Source organism: Lutjanus erythropterus, chromosome 15 (genome assembly GCF_056507025.1).
Source record: "Lutjanus erythropterus isolate fLutEry1 chromosome 15, fLutEry1.hap2, whole genome shotgun sequence".
In the NCBI taxonomy this organism is placed as follows: domain Eukaryota; kingdom Metazoa; phylum Chordata; class Actinopteri; order Lutjaniformes; family Lutjanidae; genus Lutjanus; species Lutjanus erythropterus.
This window is the reverse complement of record NC_139331.1, coordinates 34115286-34137107: the sequence shown is the minus strand read 5'-3', so window position 1 is coordinate 34137107 and position 21822 is coordinate 34115286. Positions and strand designations below refer to the sequence as shown.

General features: G+C 41.1%; 1 protein-coding gene across 1 annotated transcript in view; it reads left to right on the top strand.

Moving 5' to 3' along the window:
- galnt14 (UDP-N-acetyl-alpha-D-galactosamine:polypeptide N-acetylgalactosaminyltransferase 14 (GalNAc-T14)) overlaps positions 1–21822 on the top strand; it is a 229672-nt gene that overhangs the window by 169460 nt on the left and 38390 nt on the right. Inside the window, exons 6-8 of the mRNA XM_084737770.1 lie at positions 5741–5862; positions 13975–14062; positions 18996–19080. Of these exons, the coding sequence (XP_084593896.1) occupies positions 5741–5862; positions 13975–14062; positions 18996–19080 (295 nt within the window). The remainder of the gene's footprint in view (positions 1–5740; positions 5863–13974; positions 14063–18995; positions 19081–21822) is intronic.

Genomic DNA, 21822 nt, shown 5'->3' with positions numbered 1-21822 from the left:
GTTTGAGCCTCATCTCTTCTTCTGTGTGGTTCAGATCGTATCCTCACTCTGAACAAGTTGGAAGGAGACAGACAAGCATTTTCATTGCTGTTATTTCAGTGCAAATAGCATCATTCTCTCTGTGGCAAACTAAAGGAGAAAACACTGAGAAACCACCTCTAACAGGCTTGTTTTGGGCTCGGTGAGAGCAGTGCCATTTGATCGAGACTGCTGCACAGAAATACCTGAAGATGAGTCTTGCCTCTCTAATGTCTCTCTTGAATCTTTGTTTTCTCCTCTATTGAAGACTCAGACTTTCTTTTCTTTTCTTATGTTTTATCTTGCGACTTTAGTTCACTTTGTTTCTTGTATCTTAAAGTTGCTCTCTTCTTGTCTAACCCGCCTCTGTGTCTGACTTTGTCTCTTTAACAACAGGGACACTTGTCCTACATGCTGTCAGTGACGGTTTTTATTATATCACAGTCATGCTGATCACACACACACACACACACACACACACACACACCGGCAGGGTTCATTGGTTTGGCTAGTTAATAGTTTATGGCTTCAGGCCTTCTGACTTGATTGTCTTTTAATGCCCATAAAAACACACCAGGCTGACACTGTATGTCTTCAATGACACACACACTCACACACTTGTGAGGACCTTCATGGACATAAAACATTCCCCCGACTCTTATCCAAACATTAACCTGAACCTAATGTGAAGGTAGTTTCAGAATTAACCAAATGAATTTCTGACAGTGATACTGAATATCTGAAATGCTTTCAATACTCATTTTTCCCAGCAGTGAAACTCTGGTCACAGTTGAACTTTCTCGTTCCCTCTTCTCTCCGTCAGCGAGTTGTCACACAGACCCCTGCAAGACCCACGTGGTCCCGCCTCTTCTCACTTACTCACAGCGCTGACTTCTTCTCATCACTTGTGTCATTTGCTCCGGTTGAATATCTGCTGTCGTGTTATAGCTTTGTTATACTAATGTTTTCATAAAAATCAAACATTTTGTGCCTTTAAATTCAGCCAATTTTTCCCTGTGGTATCAAAAATGGTACAGAATATTGATATGTTTCAAGGTATTGTATGGAAATTAGAAATTCCAGTTTTGTGACAACACTAATTCCTGCTTTGCTTTCTTTGTGCAAATATGAAGGCTGGGGTGTTTTTGTCGTTCATATGTATTTGCCACACTAACTGTGTGACATGAACTTGTTTATGTTTGTCGACAGCTCAGATTGATCTCAGAACTTTTCATCTTTCTCCTGTTTCCCACTTCTCAGTCTGCCATGTGTCTCTGTGCAAACGTGGGTGGGGGGGGTAAGGTGGGTGAGCTCAGATCCCTCCACGGTACGTGTGCCTCCTCTTCTTTAACCTGCTGGCCGCCTCGGTCTCGCTTATGCGGCTATTTTTTTTTGGTCCGAGAGACAACTGATCCAGTTGTGGTGGGGGGCGGGGGGGCTCCCTGCATGCACATTCAAACCTCTGCAGATGAATCCCCAGAATGCGGCGTCACATGTGGTTTTCAACCAGCCCAAAACGGCACATGTCACCGAGATGTTCAAATCGCTCCACTGGCTTCCAGTCTCTGCCCACATAAAAATTCAAAATCCTGACACTCACCTACAAAACAGCAACTAAATCTTCTCCTGCCTACCTGAACTCATTCAAGTCTACAGTCCCTCCTGCTCACTATGCTGTGCCAATGAAAGGCGCCTGATACCACCACCACGACAGGGCCTAAGGTCACCAGCTAGATGCTTCTTTTTTATAGTTCCCCGGTGGTGGAACGAGTTACCAAACTCTTTTCTGCAGAATCCCTCTCAGTCAAAAGACTAAACACCTCTGCACTTGACTGACTGCAAAAAAAAAAAAAGAAATTTGATGCACCCCATGCACTCCAAGCATTGCCTCTTGCACTGCCAGTCCTTTAGACTTTGCTTTAGGGCACTTACTCATGTTTCACTCATGTGAAATTGTAAATTGTAAACTTTCCTGTGCAGATTGGACACTTTAAAAATCCTCAGCATCGACAGTTGCATTGCACGAACATAATTAAAGTGTCATCTTATCGACCTGTCATATCAGCAGAAATGTTTATTTCGGGCCCATACAATATTTCATTTTAAAGCCTTTATTAGCCAATACTGATGACAAGCTGATATTACCATGCATCTCCATTACAAACAATCGTGGTTTCACCAATATGTGCCTGAAACGCAATTTCAGGAAAGCTTTGAAGCTGCTGTGCAACGCAAAAACAGTCATAGTATGTGTGTCTGTGTGTGAAGCTGAGTTTGGGGCATGCTGAACAAAGAGAGAGAGCAACAGCAGATTAGTGGCTTATACAGCAGAGTTGTTTGAGACGTCTTTTTTTTCTTTGTTGTTGTGAGTCAGGGTCACCTTAAGAATTGAATTGAACTGCCGTCCTCCATGAATAAGCGAGCTACAAACCTCTCAGAGCCCTTTCAAATCTACAGACATTGAAATATTTATGGTGGACTATTCCTTTAATCCCCAAACCAAAAACATCACTATAATTCAAATAAAGCGCTCAATGGATTGTTGAACAATATTGATGTCTTTCCAGAGCTGGAAGTCCGAAGGCTGCGCCCAAAAGTTTTTGTCAATTTTTGACAACTTTCCGAGACTGAGAGTCCAATAAACTTCATTCTGAATCCCTGATTCGTCCTCACAAACACACAGTAGCACTATAGCAGGCACACACACACACTCCAACACACAAACAGGTGTGATACGTATAGACAGTTAAGAGTTATCAATGCACATTAACACTTGTACAAAGTCATCCTGTCCTGCACTGTATGTGTGTGTGTTTGTGTGTGAATAAACGGATGTCCAGTTGTGTGAGTGTGCTCGTGAATCTGTGTGCCTGCTTGCATGTGGGTCCAGTTTATGTGAGTGTGTGTGTGTGTATGTGTGTGTCCATCCATCCAGAAAATAAAGCCTTATTGAGGATGAAATGGGATTTTTAATTGGCTGAGCCTCGGCCTAACAGAGCAGCGTGAAACTTCACGGCCCCTCGTACAATGTCACCGACACACGCACACACTCGCACGCACACGCACACAAACAGAGTCATGGTAACACACACAACAGTGCTGCACGTGTACGCACGTATTCAAAAAAGCACACACAAACACACACACACACACACATGCAGGGTACGTCTCCATGTCAGGGAGTATTGATTAGACCATTTAGTCCAAATAGAAGAGAACACTGGCCCCCATCAGGGAGACCTCCCTAACAGCCCATTTAAACACACACACACAAAAAAACACACACTCTGTCTCTCTCTGTCATTCTGCAACACAACCACAATCAGCCGACACACACATTTTCTCTAACCTTCACTCCCTTCCTCTCTCACGCGCACGCAAACACACTCACACACACAAACCTTTCCTCAAACACACACACACACACACACACACACACATGCAGAGTGTGATGGGCCTGTTAAAAGGTTGTGTCCATGTCTGACAGGGCCTCTAAGAGCCCTGCATCGATTTTCTCCTCCGCAGACTGACTGAGAGCGCGAGTGAGGGGGAGTAAAAGAGTGAGGGAGAGATAAGGGATGTCAATAGGTAGAGCAAGGCACTAACAATGCCGAGGTGAAGGGTTCGACTCCCTTCCTGCAGCCGTGGGGCCATTTGGACGTCTGTGTGTGTGTGTGTGTGTGTGTGTGTGTGTGTGTGTGTGTGTGTGTGTGTGTGTGTGGTAGGAAGCTGGAGGTGTGTGTGTGTGTGTGTGTGTATGTGTGTATAACTGATAGTCACAGCTCGTGAGCGTGAAAGTTGAATATATACTGTCTTATCCGATCTGCCGCCCTGAAAAGAATCAATTTCAGCAGGCAAAGTGGGGGATTTCAATTTAGCAGAGAGCGGCTCTGACAGCTGAATGAGGCTGCATGTTCGATATCAACTGTATCCAAGAGCAGTGTATGGATTCCTAGACGTGAATGTATGCATGCAAACTGTGTTTGAGAGGTGAAGAGTCACTGGGAAAGTTAACAAGACCACGTTGCAGGACATTCAAACTCAACTCTTGTCCGTCGTCACAAAACCTGCTACATATAAACTTAAACAGATCAAAAATCATCATTTCATAAGAAGAAGAAGAAGAAGAAATGTATTTACATAGCGTTTGTCACAGGCATGAGTCACAAAATGGTTTACAAGAAGTTAAACAATGGAAACAGAAGATGGAGTGGGCAGTCGTGTGTTTAAAATGCACAAAGACAAAAACAATACATACTGTAATAAGACACAAGACACAATAAGAAATGCAATAAATACATAAAGTGCAGGTCTGGTGCATGGGTTACCCAAATGCCTGTTTAAACAGATAAGTCTTTAGCTGTCTTTTAGTCCACAGAATCAGCAGAATGCAAAAGTTCAGGTGGAGCATTCCATAGTTTAGGCGCTACGGCCTCAAAAGGTCAGTCACGACAGGGTTCAAGGTGTTTGCGTGGGACAGACACTAAATGTAATCTGATGATCAGCAACATATGCAGCAACTAAGTGTGGCGAAAAGTGCGTCACAGTAGTCAGTGAAGTTCCTCTTCTGTTCACTGGTCACTTGTCTGACTCACCTGATGCACACTGCAGGTGGGTGCTTGGTTTCAGTCAGCATCGCTGCATCCGCTGTCTACGTTACTTAAAGTGCCTCGGGTGTAACAACGTCAGAGCTGCAACCCACACACTGAAAACAGCAAATTAGCACCTGGGACATTAATGGCACAAACACAAACAAGCTAATGGCGATTACACGAGGCCTCAAAAGCTCGGTCACCACGGCTTTTAAAGCGTGTACGCGGGACAGACGGTAAATGTAAATTATTAGACCTAAGACGGCAACCTGACAAGTAGGGAGGAAGTCGTTTGGCAACATATGCAGCAACTTCCTCTTCTGTGCACGAGTCACTGTACTAGGCTGACTCACCTGATGCACACTGATGCAGATGGTTGCTTGGTTTCAGTCAGCATCGCAGCATCCACTATCTACGTCCCTGGGAAGTAACAACCTCTGAGCTGCAACCCACACACTGAAAACAGCTAAATTACCACCTGGGACATTAATAATACAAATGTAAACAAGCCAACAGCTGTTACCTTTACTTCTGCAGTGATGTAATCATTTTAATACCAGAGCTCACTTCCTGACGAGTTCCTCCACTAACACGCTATTTTGCAGCAGCGCTGTCGCTGCGTCCTGGGATTAGCTCCACCCAAGATGTTTGTGATTGTCTCAAGAAGTGCAAATGAGGCAAGGCGTTTTTTTAATTCCCTTATAGCAGAATGTGTGTGTATGGAGTCTGTGTGTGTTTACAGCCCAACTAGCAACTTGAGACTTTAGAATGAAGTTCGAGGCAAATCTCAATAGACAGATAAATGCATATGAATGCAGATGACTTTTAAAAAAGTTCATAAAAAGCCTTATGCATGTTTCTCTGTTTACCAGACAAAACAAATGATGCATTTTTTATACATGCATAAGACATAAGACATTTCATAAATGACGACAGTTGTTCATGAGGCCAGGAGGACTGAAACTTATTGGAACATAAGTTTAAACAGATGTGTTGAACATGTGGAGCTATTTTCTAAAATGAGAAGCAGAACATCACATGTAAATATTTTATATGTTTAATAGCAAATGAGATGAAACGTTCTAAAACACTAAAACAACACTTAACTTTTATTTTTGCTCGTGCGTCAGGTCTGATCAGGTCCAGGGTGCGGGGGGCCGACGCTTCGAGGGCCGGGGTCCTCACCTTCCTGGACAGCCACTGTGAGGTCAACAAGGACTGGCTGCCCCCCCTGCTGCAGAGGATCAAACAGGTAGACCACAAACCCAACAATCTCTGTGTGTTTGTGTTTTTGTGTGTGTGTGTGTAGCTTCACTATTATATTCTGATTCACAGTCAGTCAGTTCACATGTCTAACCTTGAAGATCAATGTGTGTGTGCGTGTTCGTGTGTGTGTGTTTTTAAGGGTTTTGTTGGTGTGTGGATGGGATCATGAGTGTCAATAACTTGAGCAAGGCCATTTTAAAAATATGGAGCACTTCACTGCACTACAAAAAGTGTGTGTGTGTGTGTGTGTGTGTGTGTGTGTGTGTGTGTGTGTGTGTGTGTGTGTGTGTGTGTGTGATGACTCAACTGGTCGAGGTGAAATAGTGCCATGGGAGAAAATAGCTGTCGGTCTGATTGCCTCTCATTAAGAAATAAGTGCTGCACTCTCTCCTTCACCCTGCTCCTTCCCTCTGCCCTCCTCTGTTTGTCGCTCCTCTTCCTCCTCCTCCTTCTCCTCCTCCTCATCATGTCTCTTTTTTTTACCACTTGACAGTTCATCCTCCCTTTTTTCTCCCCTCCCCTCCTAATTTCTCTCTCCCCTCATCCTCTCTCCTTACTTCCCCTTTCTGTCTTCACGCCTCCAATTTTTGTCCTTCACCTCATCCTTGTCATCTTCTCCTCTTTCCCTCTGTACCATTTCTCTTTATCGACCCTCTCATCTGGTTTTCTCTCCCTCTGCCTCCCATGGTCTCACTTCATTTTTCTCACCATTTATCTCTAATCTTTTCTGTAGAGACTCCATCTCCCTTTCTGTTCTCTTACATCCCCTTTCCTCATCCCTTTCCTGTCCTTACACCTTTTCTCTTCTTTTCTTCTCATCTCCTTCACTTTTTACCTTATTTGACTCCTCTCCTCCTCTCACACAGGGTTTTCATTGGTCCTTAAAAAGTCTAAAATTAAATAATCTGAATTTTATGCCCTAAATATCGATATTCAATCTTTTCTTTAGTTTTCTGCTGTCTCCTTACACCTCTTAAAATCTTTTCTTCTCTCATTTTCTTTACTCTTACTCTCTCACTTTATTTGACTCTCACAACACTCACCTCCTCGTGTCATTTCCTGTCACATTATCGTCTGCCCTTTTACTTTCATAGTCACCATTTCTTGTTCCTCATGTTCCTCCTGCCTGATCTTTTCTCACCTACTTTTACACCTCGTCTTCCCTTGTTTCTTATCTCTCTCTCTCAGTTTTTCTCCTCTACAGCTCTTTCTCTTTCAAATTTGGCACAAACGTCCACTTAAATTTTAGGATGAACAGATTAGACTCTGGTGGTCAAAGGTCACTGTGACCTCACAGAGCACTTTTTGACCAGAACTCAAGACTTAACTTGCTAACTAAATATCATATAATAGGATAAAATGATGAGGTGATGACATTTTATGTCCAAAAAGTCAAAGGTCATCTTCACTCTGGCATCATAATGTGCTTCAAAAACACTTTTCTGGCCTGTTCTGCACCATAAGAGGAACAGAAGGGGATTGTGAGACGGCTTGCATGCACGTGTGCAAACATGCACGTGTGCAAACATGCGAAAGTGTGCATCCCGACTAAACAGAGGCGACTGAATGACTACAAAACCACGTCATTCTGTCCAGGAAGGCAGTACTCCATTACATCTTTACATTGCAAATAGTTGTTTTGCTGACATCTAAAGAGGCTGAAAGTTGTTATTATGGCACTTTTTCCCAGTGGTGCCAAAAATAAACTCCCTACCCCAGTTTTAAAGTCTCCGCTCCATATATTACATGAGTCTGGACAGACATGGATGTACAGTAAACTGCAGTTTGACTGGTTGGCAGAAGCATTCAACTGTGTGGTGGTGGTTGTCCTTGAACCTCATCTCCTCTTCATGTCCTCACCTCCCCTTTTAGCCCTCGATCCTTTATTGCTCTTTACACGTCTCCTTCTTTCTTCTTCTACCTCCGCTCTGCGCCTCCTTTCACCTCCGTCTGTTCCTCTTTATTACTGCTGTCAGACTGCTGTCCTCTCCTTTTTCCTCTTTTTAACCACTTATCCTCCTTTCTTGTCTCCTCTTTTCTTTTGTCCTCTTTTCTCATTTTGTTTTTCCTTTTACCTCTTCTTCTTGTCTCCTCTCGTCTTCCTCTGTCTCCGCACTCTCATCTTCTTTACCCATCACCTTTCCTCACCTGTCCCCTGCTGTCTTCACACCTCTCTCTTCTCATTTTTCCTTTCTCACTCCTCTCTTCACCGCTCCTCCCACCTTTTCTTCTCCTCTGTCACTTTTTTTACTCCTCTTCTCACCTCACACCATCTTTATTTTCTTTCCATTTTTTCATTTTCTCACCTGTCTCCTCCTCCTCCAATGCATCAAATCAACAGTTGTGTTTGCTGATATTCAGGACCTTTGATCTGCATCTATAGAGCAGCGATCAATAAGTAAAACCACCACAGCGGCTGATCTGATGCTGCAGCTGTACCAACATCATCCATATTCATACTCACGCTTTAACTGTGTGTGCAGGAGAGTCATCCGTCATTGTCTGTCCCGTCACTTTATAGTCATATATTTAGATTTAAATGTATGAGGTATTGATCCAGGTAAACCCCCCCACACACAGGCAGACCTGCACACCACCATAAAGTTCTGTTCCCCTCAAAATAATTGTCTGTCTCACTGATGGAGGGCTGAAGTCCTGCCAAACTTCCAGGTTCACTTCTGCTCCACTTGCTTTCATTGCTTATTGTGTTTTCACATAAAGGGTTTGTTTTTTTCATTTACACATTACACTTTACTGTCTGTACTCTAAATTACATTGTGTCTGTTGCCAGGCTCTACACTGGCAGGGCTTGTTGCCATTTTAGCAAAGAAAACAACTACTTTTTACAGTTACTGTGATGCCTTGACAGCATTTAATACTCATGAAACAAGATGTTGTTGAACAAGTAATCATTGTTTAATTGTTCATGTCAAATGACTGTTTTATGTTTGTTTTACTGTCAGAGGAGGGAGTCAAAGAAAGAAGAAAGTGTCGCTTTTTCTTGGAGATAAATACCAATGATGCTATTTTCCTGTTCTCAGCATCCAGGCTGCATCACCCTGTTGCAAATATTTCACTATTATAATGGAAATTCTGTGAATGAGATTACAGGTGTGTCATCAATCTCTTCAGTCTGCGTACAAATAATATATAATAGTATATAATAATATACTTTCAAACAGTCCTATTTTGCATGCAGGTGATACACCAGTCCTCCCCAGTAAATTCTGGCAGATGGGTTCAGTTATGACGCATAAAAAATGCCACCTGACGGAGTATAAAGAACGAGAAAGTCCATGTGTATGGTGGAGGTTGGGGTTGGTGGTTGGATCAAACAAACGCAGGACTTTTTTTTAACTTACATCACGCACATACAGTACCTTAAAGGAGCCATATTTAGCTATTGCCTTGGAGTCATAGATCTTATTTAATATATAATCTATGTTTAAAAGTCCGCAGACTCAGGGAAGCTCAGGCGGGCTGCAGGAAGACTACAGGAGGCTCAACATCATAAACTGACAATGACAAGCGATGAGTTCAGTGACTGTCTCACTACCTGCCAAACTCCATTAACATTTTGCTCAATTTAACGATTGTAAACATCTACTCCTTCTAAAAGGTTATTAATGATTTGTTACATCTCACAAACAAACATTTACTCACTCAGCGAACATTCGGCATTAATATTAGCTCTAATTAACATAAAACGCGTAAACAAAACGTTATTCCGTCCCAGAATAGAAATTCCATAGGGATAAATCGCCGCTGGAACGCTACTGTCAGAGAAGCGAGTATTTCAACTAAACACGTGTCCTTTATCTCTGATTGGATTTCTCCTTTAACACACTTATTTTAACTCAAACATTAATATTTTCCCAAACTTAACCAATTAGTTTTGTTGCCTAAACCTAAAAAAAACTTGTTATTTTTATTACCATGACGATGAAAGTCATATAAATGTAGGTGACAGTAAAGGTCTCTTGACTAAGGATTTGCTCTGTTTTTTCATCACTTTTATTGCGGTATCGTAATATAATTTGATGTTAATATGTTGTACGGTATATATAGTCTCTTTCACTGCAAATTAAAGAGCAAACACGTTAAAAACTAAAGGTATGGTGATGATAATGTGATGATTGATAATGGTAGAGTGATGTCCCCAGTGTCTCTTCTCCTGGGAAACATCGTCTAGGTAAGCGAGTAAGTAAATGATCATGTCTCATGTTTTAACATTGATAGGAATAATTAACCTGAGCAGCAAAGGTGCTGTGGTTTAATTAACTAATTTAATTTACAGAATGAAAAAAAAGAAACAGATAAATTGCAAAGGCAAAACTATAGTTAACATTTGAATACTGTACAGAGATAAAACGAGATAAAACTGTTCAAAGATTCAGTGTGCAGTTCTTTATGCTTTAGAATGATGGATTTAGCTTTTTGATATTAAGTCCTCAGAGGAAAACACAGAGATAATAATCTTGCAGACTGTCAGTCTAAATTTGTGAGTTTGACTTTGTTTTTTTTTTCCATGTCTTTTTGTTGTGTTTTCTTTAGTTAAAAACATGAAAGCCTCAGTGAGATTAAATATCTTTTTGTCAAAAGTGTGCCAACAGCGTTGAGTTACAGACTCAACAAAAAAAAAGACAAACATAAAGCTGAAAGATAAGATAAAGATCTCTCAGGATCGACTGCTCTTTAAATATAAGATTAAACAAGTAAATTAATTAATAAAATCCACAAAAAGAATCGCTAAAGGATGCCATGCTAGAAATGATTAAAGGTTGTACCTTATAGACAATCTAAGAATAGTGCAGCATCTGAAAGTGTAGCTTGAAGGCACTTGTATAATGTTCAGTTGTAATGTAATCCAGCACAAATACACGTGAAACGCATGAAGGATAATGATAATGATGATGCAGGATGTTTTTTTGGGGGGGTCAGTTTTCCTCTCAGCTCGGTCATCAAATTTTCTCATTTCAAATCAGGTGGAAAAAAAATAAGAAATGGCTGAAATTAAGGGAGTGCTCCCCGGTGATTTGAAAATAACACTCATCCAATTACAACAGTAATGTCGTGAATGCTTCACCCTGAGTGCTGCGCGGTGTCATTACCGTAACAGCTATTAAAGCAGACGCAGTGCTTTGTAATGTGGCTGGAGCTGTAGAGGGATGCAGCCCGCGTCCCCTTGCACTGACCCTGCAGCTAATGGTCCAGAACCGCTCCACCTGCTCTGTAATATCACTGGCTGAAGACGCATCCAGCCGTTTGACCAAACTAATAGAGGGACACTCCATGATTTAAAAGGGACCTCGAGTCTGGCGTGCTTTTTTTTGTGTGTGTGTGAGAGTGTGTGTTTTGTACTTTTATCCTTGTAAAGAGCAAATGGTGCCATCAAGTTAGAAATATGAGGGAATCAAGTGCAGACGTTTTGCCAGGTTTCACTTTTACAAGGGTTTAGGACTCTATTTATGGGTTAAAGAGGCAATAACTAAGCTAAATCCATGCGAGTCTTATGGCCTTATGGTTGATTACACAGTAAGGAATGATATGGGCAAAAAATAAGTCATTTTCCAGCAGTCATAGGTGTCAGTTTTGATATTTTTTTGCTTGTATACATGCAGTGAGATGTGTGAACTTGAGTTTTAGGAAACACAGTATATATCCAGCAGCCACAAATACTAAGAATTAGTTTTATAATCTACTTAAATGTGTACTCATCCACATACATACTGTAAGTAAGCCACTTAACACAGCAGCCTCTTCATCCTTTATTCAGCTGAAGTAGTTTCCTCTTGTAAATAGTAATTTATTCAGACACTAAGTAATTAAATGCATACTGACAAATTTTATCATGGTAGCTAAAGGCCAAGTTCAACACTTTGAGGAATTTTTATTTTGCTAATTTACTAATTTGCTGACTGTCCTAGACTGAAATGAGATATATCTCATGACTAAGCAATAAATATAGAGTTTAAGTGAGGGCATGTTGAGCCTAGCTTAGCATAAAAATTGGAGGCAGGGGCTTTCCACAAAGTTTAAAACTTCACCTTCATATATTAACATATTATGTCTCGGTCATTTAACAACAACACAGATGTAGCCACATACAAGGTCAACCAGAAGAAAAACCGGGCCAGGAACAACATTATCACCAAAGTTTTATGGGTGTTGTGGACTTTTGGGTGAGTTGTACCAACAATATGATCCACTGAAGCACCTGTACACCTGCCGCAACGGTAGCAGCTGCTTCTAAAATTGCTTCGCTTTTGGGGGGAACCCTGTTACAGATAGACATTTGTCAGGGTGGTTACTGCACAGTGGTGTGGATGAAATACTTTTTCAGAATCTTTACTGATAAGAAAAGTTTACCTTTTTCTAGGCTGCCCCTGATCAAACTTGAATGTAGGATCACAAATCATTACAAGGATTTTTGCATAGCGTTTCACAAATGGTGACAGTAGGCCAAGCTTAAGACGGACCAAAGAGAACCACCTCAGTTTTCAGTTTTGTTTAGCATCAGGAAATTGTAATGTCCTGGAAACAGTCAAATAGAAGTTGCAATGACTGAGGGCTGTGGAATTTAGCAGCAGGTACAGCTTCCACAAAACAATGGAAGGAGGTGTCATACCTCCTAATGAGGAGGCCCAGTGGGAACCACACATCTTAAAGCATTTTAGGGCTGTTTCCTAGATTCCACTGAGTTATTCAAGTATGGTAATAAGCAGCTTATGATCAACCAATAAAAAAGAAAATCATATCTTGATAATGGCAATATAATGGTGGAAATAGTGTGAAAGTGGTTTGGTCACAAAAGATCAGATGTACAACAAACCACAGTAAAATGCAATAAGACTAACAGTAAAAGTACGGTTGAGTACAAGAGGAGCCAAAAATCTTGCAAAGTGAGCTCAACAGCTACTGTGAGCTCCAAACCAAAAATATTTTTCAGTATTTTGCCACATTGCGAGAATATCGCAGAATTCCCCTCAAACATCGCCACCTCCTGCTGCAGGTCTCTTTTCCGTGAAGCAGATCATCATCACATACATACAGAAGTGCATCATCTGCATAGTGGAGCGCAGCAGAAAACAATGTGAGGTGAATGCAGTGTAATACTCACAGATGTGTTGAACACTTCACTGGGTGCTGAGTTTTCTGGCTTTGAAACAGATCTTTCTCGACTTTGCACTGCATGATTTCAGCCTAAATGAAACTTTTAGTGTAGGTTCTACTCTTAAGTAAAATGCTAGATTAATGGAGGGGAAGCATAGCATTAAAACAGCAGAAAGAAGCCTTTCTGATTATGGCAGTTTATGTAAACGAGAAGGGTGAAAATGTTGTATTTATGACTCATGGCCAGCTCATTTCTTAGCGTGTTTGGCGTCAGGCATTGTGAACTTTCCAAATTATCATTTATGAGACCCTGAAGCTCTTCACCGTCAGGCAGAAGTAACAGGACTTCAATGTTCTATACATGTCAGTCAGACTTACTCTGACCCTGTACATCCCTAACAGTAATAAAATGAAAAACCTCTCAAAGGAAATCCCTCACAACCACTGAAATGTCCCTATTTTCTCAGACTAATTGAATTTATTCATGCTGTTGTTCATGTTTTTTTTTGTCTGCTCCGTCTTGATGAATTCTCCATTCATTTACTTTTCAGTATTTCTTATTTTCATGCGGCTCAACAGAGTGACATTAATACCAGTAAAATGAATAAAAGGGAGCTGAATCGAGGTGAAGGGAAGTAGAGGTCACTCTCACCTCACTAAATGCGCTGTGTGCATGATTGGTGCCGAATGACTGGAATACCTTTTTAATGTGGTGCAATATAATGACCTTGGAATACACAGTCTGTTTCACACATGCACACAGATTGGATTGAAAAATTAATTTATTGCAATGGAATTAGATGGTCTGCAGGCAGGAACACGTTCACCTTCTCAGTCACTTTCTCTGTCTGCCATTCTCTGAGGTTTCTTTTGCAAGATTTATGGTCTCTTTTCTGTTTTTTCTTTCTTTCTGTTGTTTCTATTTGCTTTACAGCCCTATGACATACTGAATGTGTTTTTTGTGTGTGTGTGTGTTTGTGTCCAGGACCCAACCCGTGTGGTCAGCCCGGTCATTGACATCATCAACATGGACACTTTTGCCTACGTGGCAGCCTCCGCCGATCTCCGTGGAGGTACGGAAACACTTTCTTCAATCTACACTCTGAGAAATAAAACTGGCTGTGAGGCACCTTTAGGCTGTGTTTTGATGACAGAGAGAAACCCTCGAGGCTTCCTGATTTATGAGGGAGTCCTTCATGATGAGTTCATGAACCTGCTCTCTCGTCTGTGAACAAGAACACTTGCGAGGCGTTTGTTTCCAGCAATGACCCTCAAGGTGCTTATCGGCTCATGCTGGATCTCAGAGGGAACCTGAGTCGTGCCTTTCTTCAAAATGATGTTACCTCTGTTTCCCAGTGAGCACAAAATTTCTATGTTGATTTCTAGTTGAAAAGAAGTCGATATTCAGTCTTTTTCAGACTAAAATGCAGTTGCAACATCAACATATCACAAAACACAGGTTTGCGTAATGATTTTGATCATTTGTTCAGTTGTAGGTTGAAAAATTGATTAGGTATTTCATAATTAATTTCAACACATGTAATGTTTCATATAAAATGTCCTAAATACAAACTATAGTTCCTTCTGCAAAATAAAGAACTGTTGCTTCTTGCTGGAGGCTAATGCACATGACTTTCAGTTGTGAAATTTCATAAGGGTTTCTTAATGGGGGTCCAGTATGATGATAGGCTACTATTTGCACATTGTAGAGGGTGAAAAATGTCACCATTGTAAATCCTGGTCTAAATGTCTTCAAATAATCAATGGAAAAACAATTCTTTTGCACACCTTTTCACCACTGGCTATAGTCTTTTTTCAAATATCTTTTAACAGATAAATGCTCGCTGGTTTAACACTGCATTCAGAAATGTCCTGACTGTGTTTATTTAACTCAAGGCCCCGTGTCCACATAGCGTTTGTCTCTGGCAGAAAGGTGCTGTCAGGCCACTGCGGAGCGCTGGGATGAAGCATCCTTTCTAGGACAACAATATCTTTAAAGTTCCTATGACCGTACCATTGTTGCACAGTCTAGCATCACCTCTTTGGTTTTTATCATCTATTTCTATCTATTTGTTTTGACATTTTTCCACTGTGAGCACCAACCGGAAGATGCGCTGCCTCTGTTTGATTCAGCTCGTCAGCCCAGATCTCCATCTGCACTGCAGCCTTGGAGGTGTTTCTTGTCATGGGTTCATCCTGAGTCAAATACCTGTAAAACACTTCTTAACCACATGGCAATGCCACACAGTATTGTGTCATCTCACAGCCTTTATTATGAAGCAGAAAAATCTGGAAATGTTCGGTTTTCACCAGCAGTAACTTGACAGAACTCATATCAGCTGAAAAAAAGCAAGAAAGTAAAATAAAAGGGGATACCACAGAGTAAAAACAGCAACTGAGAACAGAAACTAAAGAAGAAGAAGAAGTTCGTAGACACTAAATGTGTTTCCCTCTGGCTGCTGAACAGACGAAAGTTCAGTCTCGGCTCTCCGGTGCACGCAGAAAAGTAAACTCTCCCCCATTTTCTTGGTTACTAGGGCGACGAGTCTCCATCTAATATAAGATTGGTTGCCTGGGGGAAAAAAAGCACTTCTTAAAAGTTCAGAGATTTTCTACCCGAAACACTCAGAGCGGCTGCACAAAAAAGGCGGCGCGCTCATAAAAAAAAAAAAAAGACGCCAGGAGCAGCGCCTTTTCTCTTGGCGGCTGCAGATGCTCTCTTCTTTGGAACAACTGAAAAACGCTATGTAGACACGGACCCTTACGCTGTGATTTAATAAAAGAAGCCTTTATTCACAAATGTCCACCCAGATCACTGCTGATGTTTTGAAACTCACTCGCTGTAAACTGAGTTGAAATTTAAAACCATCACCACTGAGCTGAGGAGGAGAGTTGTTTAGTAGAAAGAGCTGCTGGTTTGTCCCACTTTTCACGTATGAGCTCCTATCTATGTCCTGAGAATCAGGCTAGGATGTTGTCCAGATTTGCCCTTTCACACATGTAGCACGCAGCGGGAGATTTTCAGATGAGCTCAAACATGTTGGAAATACTTCAGTTTGCTTTAGGCGAGGGGTGGAGGGATGCAGAGTGTGCTGGAAGAGGAGGACACACTGTAAGGAGGACTGTTTCTGCATTGATTTCAAGACCAGGGGTAGGTGGGTGCTTCCTTATGACTGGTTATAAACAGTCTCAAACTAATACTGATGCCTCCATATGACCTACATGAGAAAGATAAGTGCAGATTTGTGGTGCATGTGTGAAAGAGGCTGCAGAAACACAAGTCAGGGGACTGGTGATAATGTAGTGATACTGTAGGTTTATGTTACAGCCATCAGTTTTAATTATTTCAACTTTGTTTCAGAGAAATCATATTTCTTTCACTAGTTTAGTGAGGCTGAAAATATGACAATACCCGTGAGCCTCAGCTGCTGTAGCAATGAAAAATAAATGAATCAGAGGCATGAATGCGAACATTTGGGAACAAAACGCTGCACTGTAGCTGCTGAATTCATCCAAAATTGATCCAAACCTTGACTGATTTAAAAATGCTGAATGTATTATACTGTTTCTGCTCAATGTCAGTAGAGAGCCTGAAGAATTTGATTTTTGATGATTGAATATTTCACTATAAAAATACCCCTTGTTGTAAGTCATAGTTGACTTCTCTCCTTTTTTATATACACAGTCTGATACTTAAATAGACCTTTTATCAAAGAAAAACTTGATATTTTTATCATATATCTCATCTTTTGTATTGAAGATTCACTACAAATCATAAGCAACTGCATTATTTTTTTTACCATTGCTATTTTAAATATTGAATGCCTGTCAATCAATCAGTCAATCTTGATAAATGATTGGTCAACTGACTGACGATAGTTTAGGTCAGAAAACAGCCTCCCTGGGACACTTTACGAACTTCTAAAATCTTGTTTGGACCTAAAATGAGAGGCAGTCGTTGTTATGTGATACATGAAAGGACTTTAAAATCAATTCTTAAAGATATAGGTAGACAGTGCAACAATGCAAGCAAAAGGGTGATATGAACTTTTCTTTTTGTATCGGTCAAAATCTTGGCTGCAGCATTCTGGATTAGCTGTAATTTTCTTTTTGGCAAGACCAGCAAAAAGAGAGCTGCAGTAATCTCAGAGCATTGTTTCTAACTTTTGGCAAGAAAGAGTGAGAGAAGCTCACTCGCACTTTGAAAAGTTCCCGTCCCGTTGAGCGTGAGCGTCAACAATGCCAAGGAAACTTACTACAACTGAACTCTCACTCCCGCAGAGAGCGGCATCCTCCTGCCACGCGCACCACGCTGACTGCCTGCCCGCGTATGGCGCAAGAGGCGAGGGAGACCCTGGTGCTGTTGGCAGATAAGCACTGCACTTTTGCCGAGTTCCTTTTTAAAAATAAAGTCTCTAAGAGGGTCTGGAAAGTTGCTAAATCTTACAAAGCTACCAAGTTTCTACCCTTATGTGGATTGAAAACGCATGTGCATTTGGATCACAATCTGTCCTCAGTGCCTCTCGGGTGCATTTACACCTGCACTTTCATGTGGTCAAGCACTATCCAACTGGAATACAGTCAGCCAAAACACATTTAAATACAAGGTGTAAGGGAGGCCTTAGACCAATTTAAATGTAGGATATCTTCTCCATCCTCTTCAAGACCTCTCGTGAGCCAGAATCTCGTCCGTTTGAGAATGCTATTTCAAGGCTACCTCTTTGTGCACGGCTGAAATGCAGTGTTAAGAACCTAAAACCGGGAAACCACTAAAAGCAGTGAAAGTGGATCATAGATTGATGATGTAGAGCAGAGCGGCGGTCAGGGGGTGGGGGGTGGTTGGGGTTCCTTTTAGCTCGACAAGATTCTGCAGTTACAGATGAGCTGAAACCAAATGGCCTGATAATGGATCAGAACAATACACAGCTGTGTTCTCCACTCGTCTCTGTCATCCCTCACTTTTTCTGAAGCCAGTCTCTCCCTAAGAGCTCCTCCGTCCCTCTCCCTTTCCATTAGTCTGTCTTATTCCAATCTTCTCCTCCTGGTAACAGCGATCCGCCAATCAATGCTGATAATAGCCCTGTCCGTGGCTCTGTCTTTCTCTTTCTCTCTCTCTCACACACACACACACACACACACACACACACACACGTAGGGGGAATCGATGGTGATAGTTGTGCTCACAAAGGACATTTTAATTATAGATGAAGCTGTCGCTCATAACATAAAAAAAGATGGTCATAAGATGGACTTTCTTTGATCCAGGCTCTCACACACTCGTGTTGACACACACACACACACACACACACACACACACACACACACACACACACACACACTGGGGTGTACAGACACACACGTCAACACTCACAGATGGGGGTGGGGAGTGCTGTGGCAGCAACTTCTTGGCCTGCTGGACTGCCTTATCAGCAAACACCCGCACCTACACATGCCAACACACACGTTTACTTGCTCGTACGTCCACACACACCGAACCAGAGCTATTATTGATAAAGAAACTAAATGATCGCTCAAAAGACAGAATCACAACAAATTATTTTACAATTTGTTGTATAGTTAGTAAATTCAAGTTATCAGTTAACTAATTGCTCTGGATAAATAAATCTGGCAGCTCTTTATAAAAACATTATGAACAATTACATGATTAAAGGGATAGTTCACCCAAAAATGAAAATTCAGTCATTATCTACTCACCCTCATGTTGATTGAAGGCTGTGTTTAGTTTTTAGGAGTTTCCTGTGAAACTACCATTTTTTAATCGCACCTTCTTTTTTTCTTGCTGTGTATATTTCTTTACAAATTTTGAGCAACAGAAAATATGGCTGTGTGTTTTTTGTTTCATTCTACGGCAGTATAACAAGGCTACAAAATCGTTGTGGTATTTCACTACTGCTTCTTCACACAGCGTTTATCTTATGTAGTAAAGCTTTGGTACAGTATGTCTTTATATTTAGTCTAATGATGTATGTACTTTTTCTCTCTCAGGTTTTGATTGGAGTCTCCATTTTAAGTGGGAGCAGCTGTCACCTGAACAGAGAGCTCGTCGGACCGACCCGACCCAGCCAATCAAGTAAACCGCACACGAACACACACACACACACACACACACACACACACACACACACACACACACACACAAACATACAGTGTAATATATAACATGTAATTCTCAAACTATTGCATAATAAGGGAGAAAGTTTCATATTCAGAAAGTTTAATAAATAAACACATAAAAAGTTGGTGGAAAAAGTTTGACGTGGGTGTTTAACCCCGATCTTCACTTACTATTTTCAAGCTCGAGTGGAGAGTTTTAATTGCTGCTAAATGTGATCTGAGCTGTGCGTGCGTGCGTGCGTGCGTGCGTGCGTGCGTGTGTGTGTGTGTGTGTGCACATGATGTAAACCATGCAGACAAGCTGTTTTCTGCAGTCTTTGCAGAGAACATTATATTTCTGTATGTATTTGTTAATTATGTAAATTGAAATATATTTTCGTCATATTTTTATAGTTGTATAATTCTCAAACACTTCATTGAAAACTATTTTTCTCTGCATACACATCCAAATATGTTTTTGCCATATAAAATACAAAGTATTTCAAATTAGTGGCCATAAGGTTTGCCCCCTGTACAGAGGCTGTGAGTCATCTGCAGCAGCTTTGGGTTCAACTCCCACCTGCAGCCCTTTGCTGCAGGTCATTACCCCACTCTCTTTCCCCATTTCCTGTCATATTTTCAGCGATCCTATCAATTAAAGGCATAAAAGCCCCACAAAATATTTTTTATAGTTTTTCAAAGGGACTCTGGTTAGTTTGGTGAACACAATAATACAGCTGTTTCTGGTCAAACAAAACGTATCTTACTCTTTCAAGAAAAGGTCCCTCATTGAAGCGATCCTTTCCATAATGTTGTCAGACACTTAGAATAAAAATCTGAGCCTGTCAGTGACAAACATACAAACGTCACCTGACCTGTGTGCTCCGGTGAAGTTTCTGACAGCACGTCAGCTGCGCTCCGTTTCTACCACTCTCCTCTGCTTCCATCACAGTTAGTCTTGTGGTTTGTGGTGATTTAGAGACTCTATTTATAAAGTTTACAGCCCGTCAGCTGTTGCACTGCTCCGCGTTCAATGACGCAGTTAAAAAGCATGAGCTGAAACTTGTTTACCAACTACTGGTTTTGTTCCCTCATCAGTTAACCACCGGCGAATGTCGTCACAAGGATTTTTGGGAAGTGTGCCATCTTATATAAAACTAGATTTATGATTCCCCTTATTTATAATTCTTACGTGTGTGTCTGTTTTATCCTATACAACTGTATTGAACTGACAAAGGAAGAATCTCACTTGACTATCGGGGGCAGCCCTGAAAAATATATGATCCATAAACATCACTGACTATACATCGTTAATCTACTGAATGTGGAAAAAAAAGATGAAAAATTATTTTTCCAAAAGGCTCCAGCATCTAATTTTGTACTGCATGATGTGGCAGGAAGAACCCACAATCATAGCCTGTTATAATAAAAAAAAAAAAGAAATAACCCTGGAGAGATAATAAATACATCTACAATGTCACATTTTCTGTGGCCGTGGTGGTTAATTGCACTGCTGACAATCAGAAATCAGTAATAAATGTGTCACCCTGGTTTGACCTGTTTTCTGCTGCAGCGCCTCGTGCTGGGCTGCAGTGAAAAGGACTTCATTTATGGAAAGTTTACACAAAATCAAATCATCAATGCCTGACAAGCCGTTTACTTTGGAGAGATGAACAAACAAACAAAGGAAGGCAGAGGAGCCAAAGCCTCAAACACACACACACACACACACACACACACACACACACACACACACACACACACACACACACACGGAGTTATAAATACTAAACTTTGGCTCTCTTCCTTCTTCATAAGTCAGATTGGTGGCAGGATCCCAGATTCACCGCTGTGCCAACTTGTGACTGACTTAGTGCATGTTTTTTTTAGTGAAGGCAGAGTGTGAAACAGTTACAGATGGATGGGTGGTGATGTGCCTGTGTGTGTGTGGGTCTGTGTGTGTGTGTGTGTGTGTGAGATACAGAGAGAGAGAGAGAGATGGAGATACATGTAGAGAGATGGAGTATAGCTCATTTATTATGATGGTCTGTCCCTGTCTCTACCTGGATGTCAGTGTGCTGCGTCTGTCTGTGTAATGTCAAGCTGCGGGGGCTGGACTGAGTCACCGCGTCCGTCTGGGAACACACACGTGTGCACATTTTTAAATTATACTTGTGGGGACATTCATTGACCTGATGCAACCGTAACCTTAAGAATCACAGCAATCATGCACACTGTAACTAGCTGTCAAATTAAGGAAGTGGAAGTATTAAGTTCCCACCACTTTTCAGTAAGGGTGTTCTGATCAGGATTCTGGGACTGGAACCAGTATCAGCCGCTTCCAATCACAGGGTGTAGTTAAAGCCCTCTCATTACTGTGTAGTTTTATTTATGTATTGAACTATTGTTAACAACATTGTATATTTAGTACAACCATAAAATATCTGAAAATAATGGAAATAATCACTGAAGTATTTGGACACCTGTTGTACAAAATAAGGTTGATAAGATTTTTTAAAGTAGAATTTTTAAAATATGCCTAGAAATGACTGGGATGTTGTTAAATGATTTTAGCATCTATAAATTATAAATGTTGAAGGGAAAGAACAAAAACGTAATGACAGTGGTAGGCCGATGTCTTTTGACAAAGGAATATTAGGAAAAAATCAAAACTTCCCTGTTTTAAAGAACTTCCATGGCCATTCCTGTGTAGATTGCT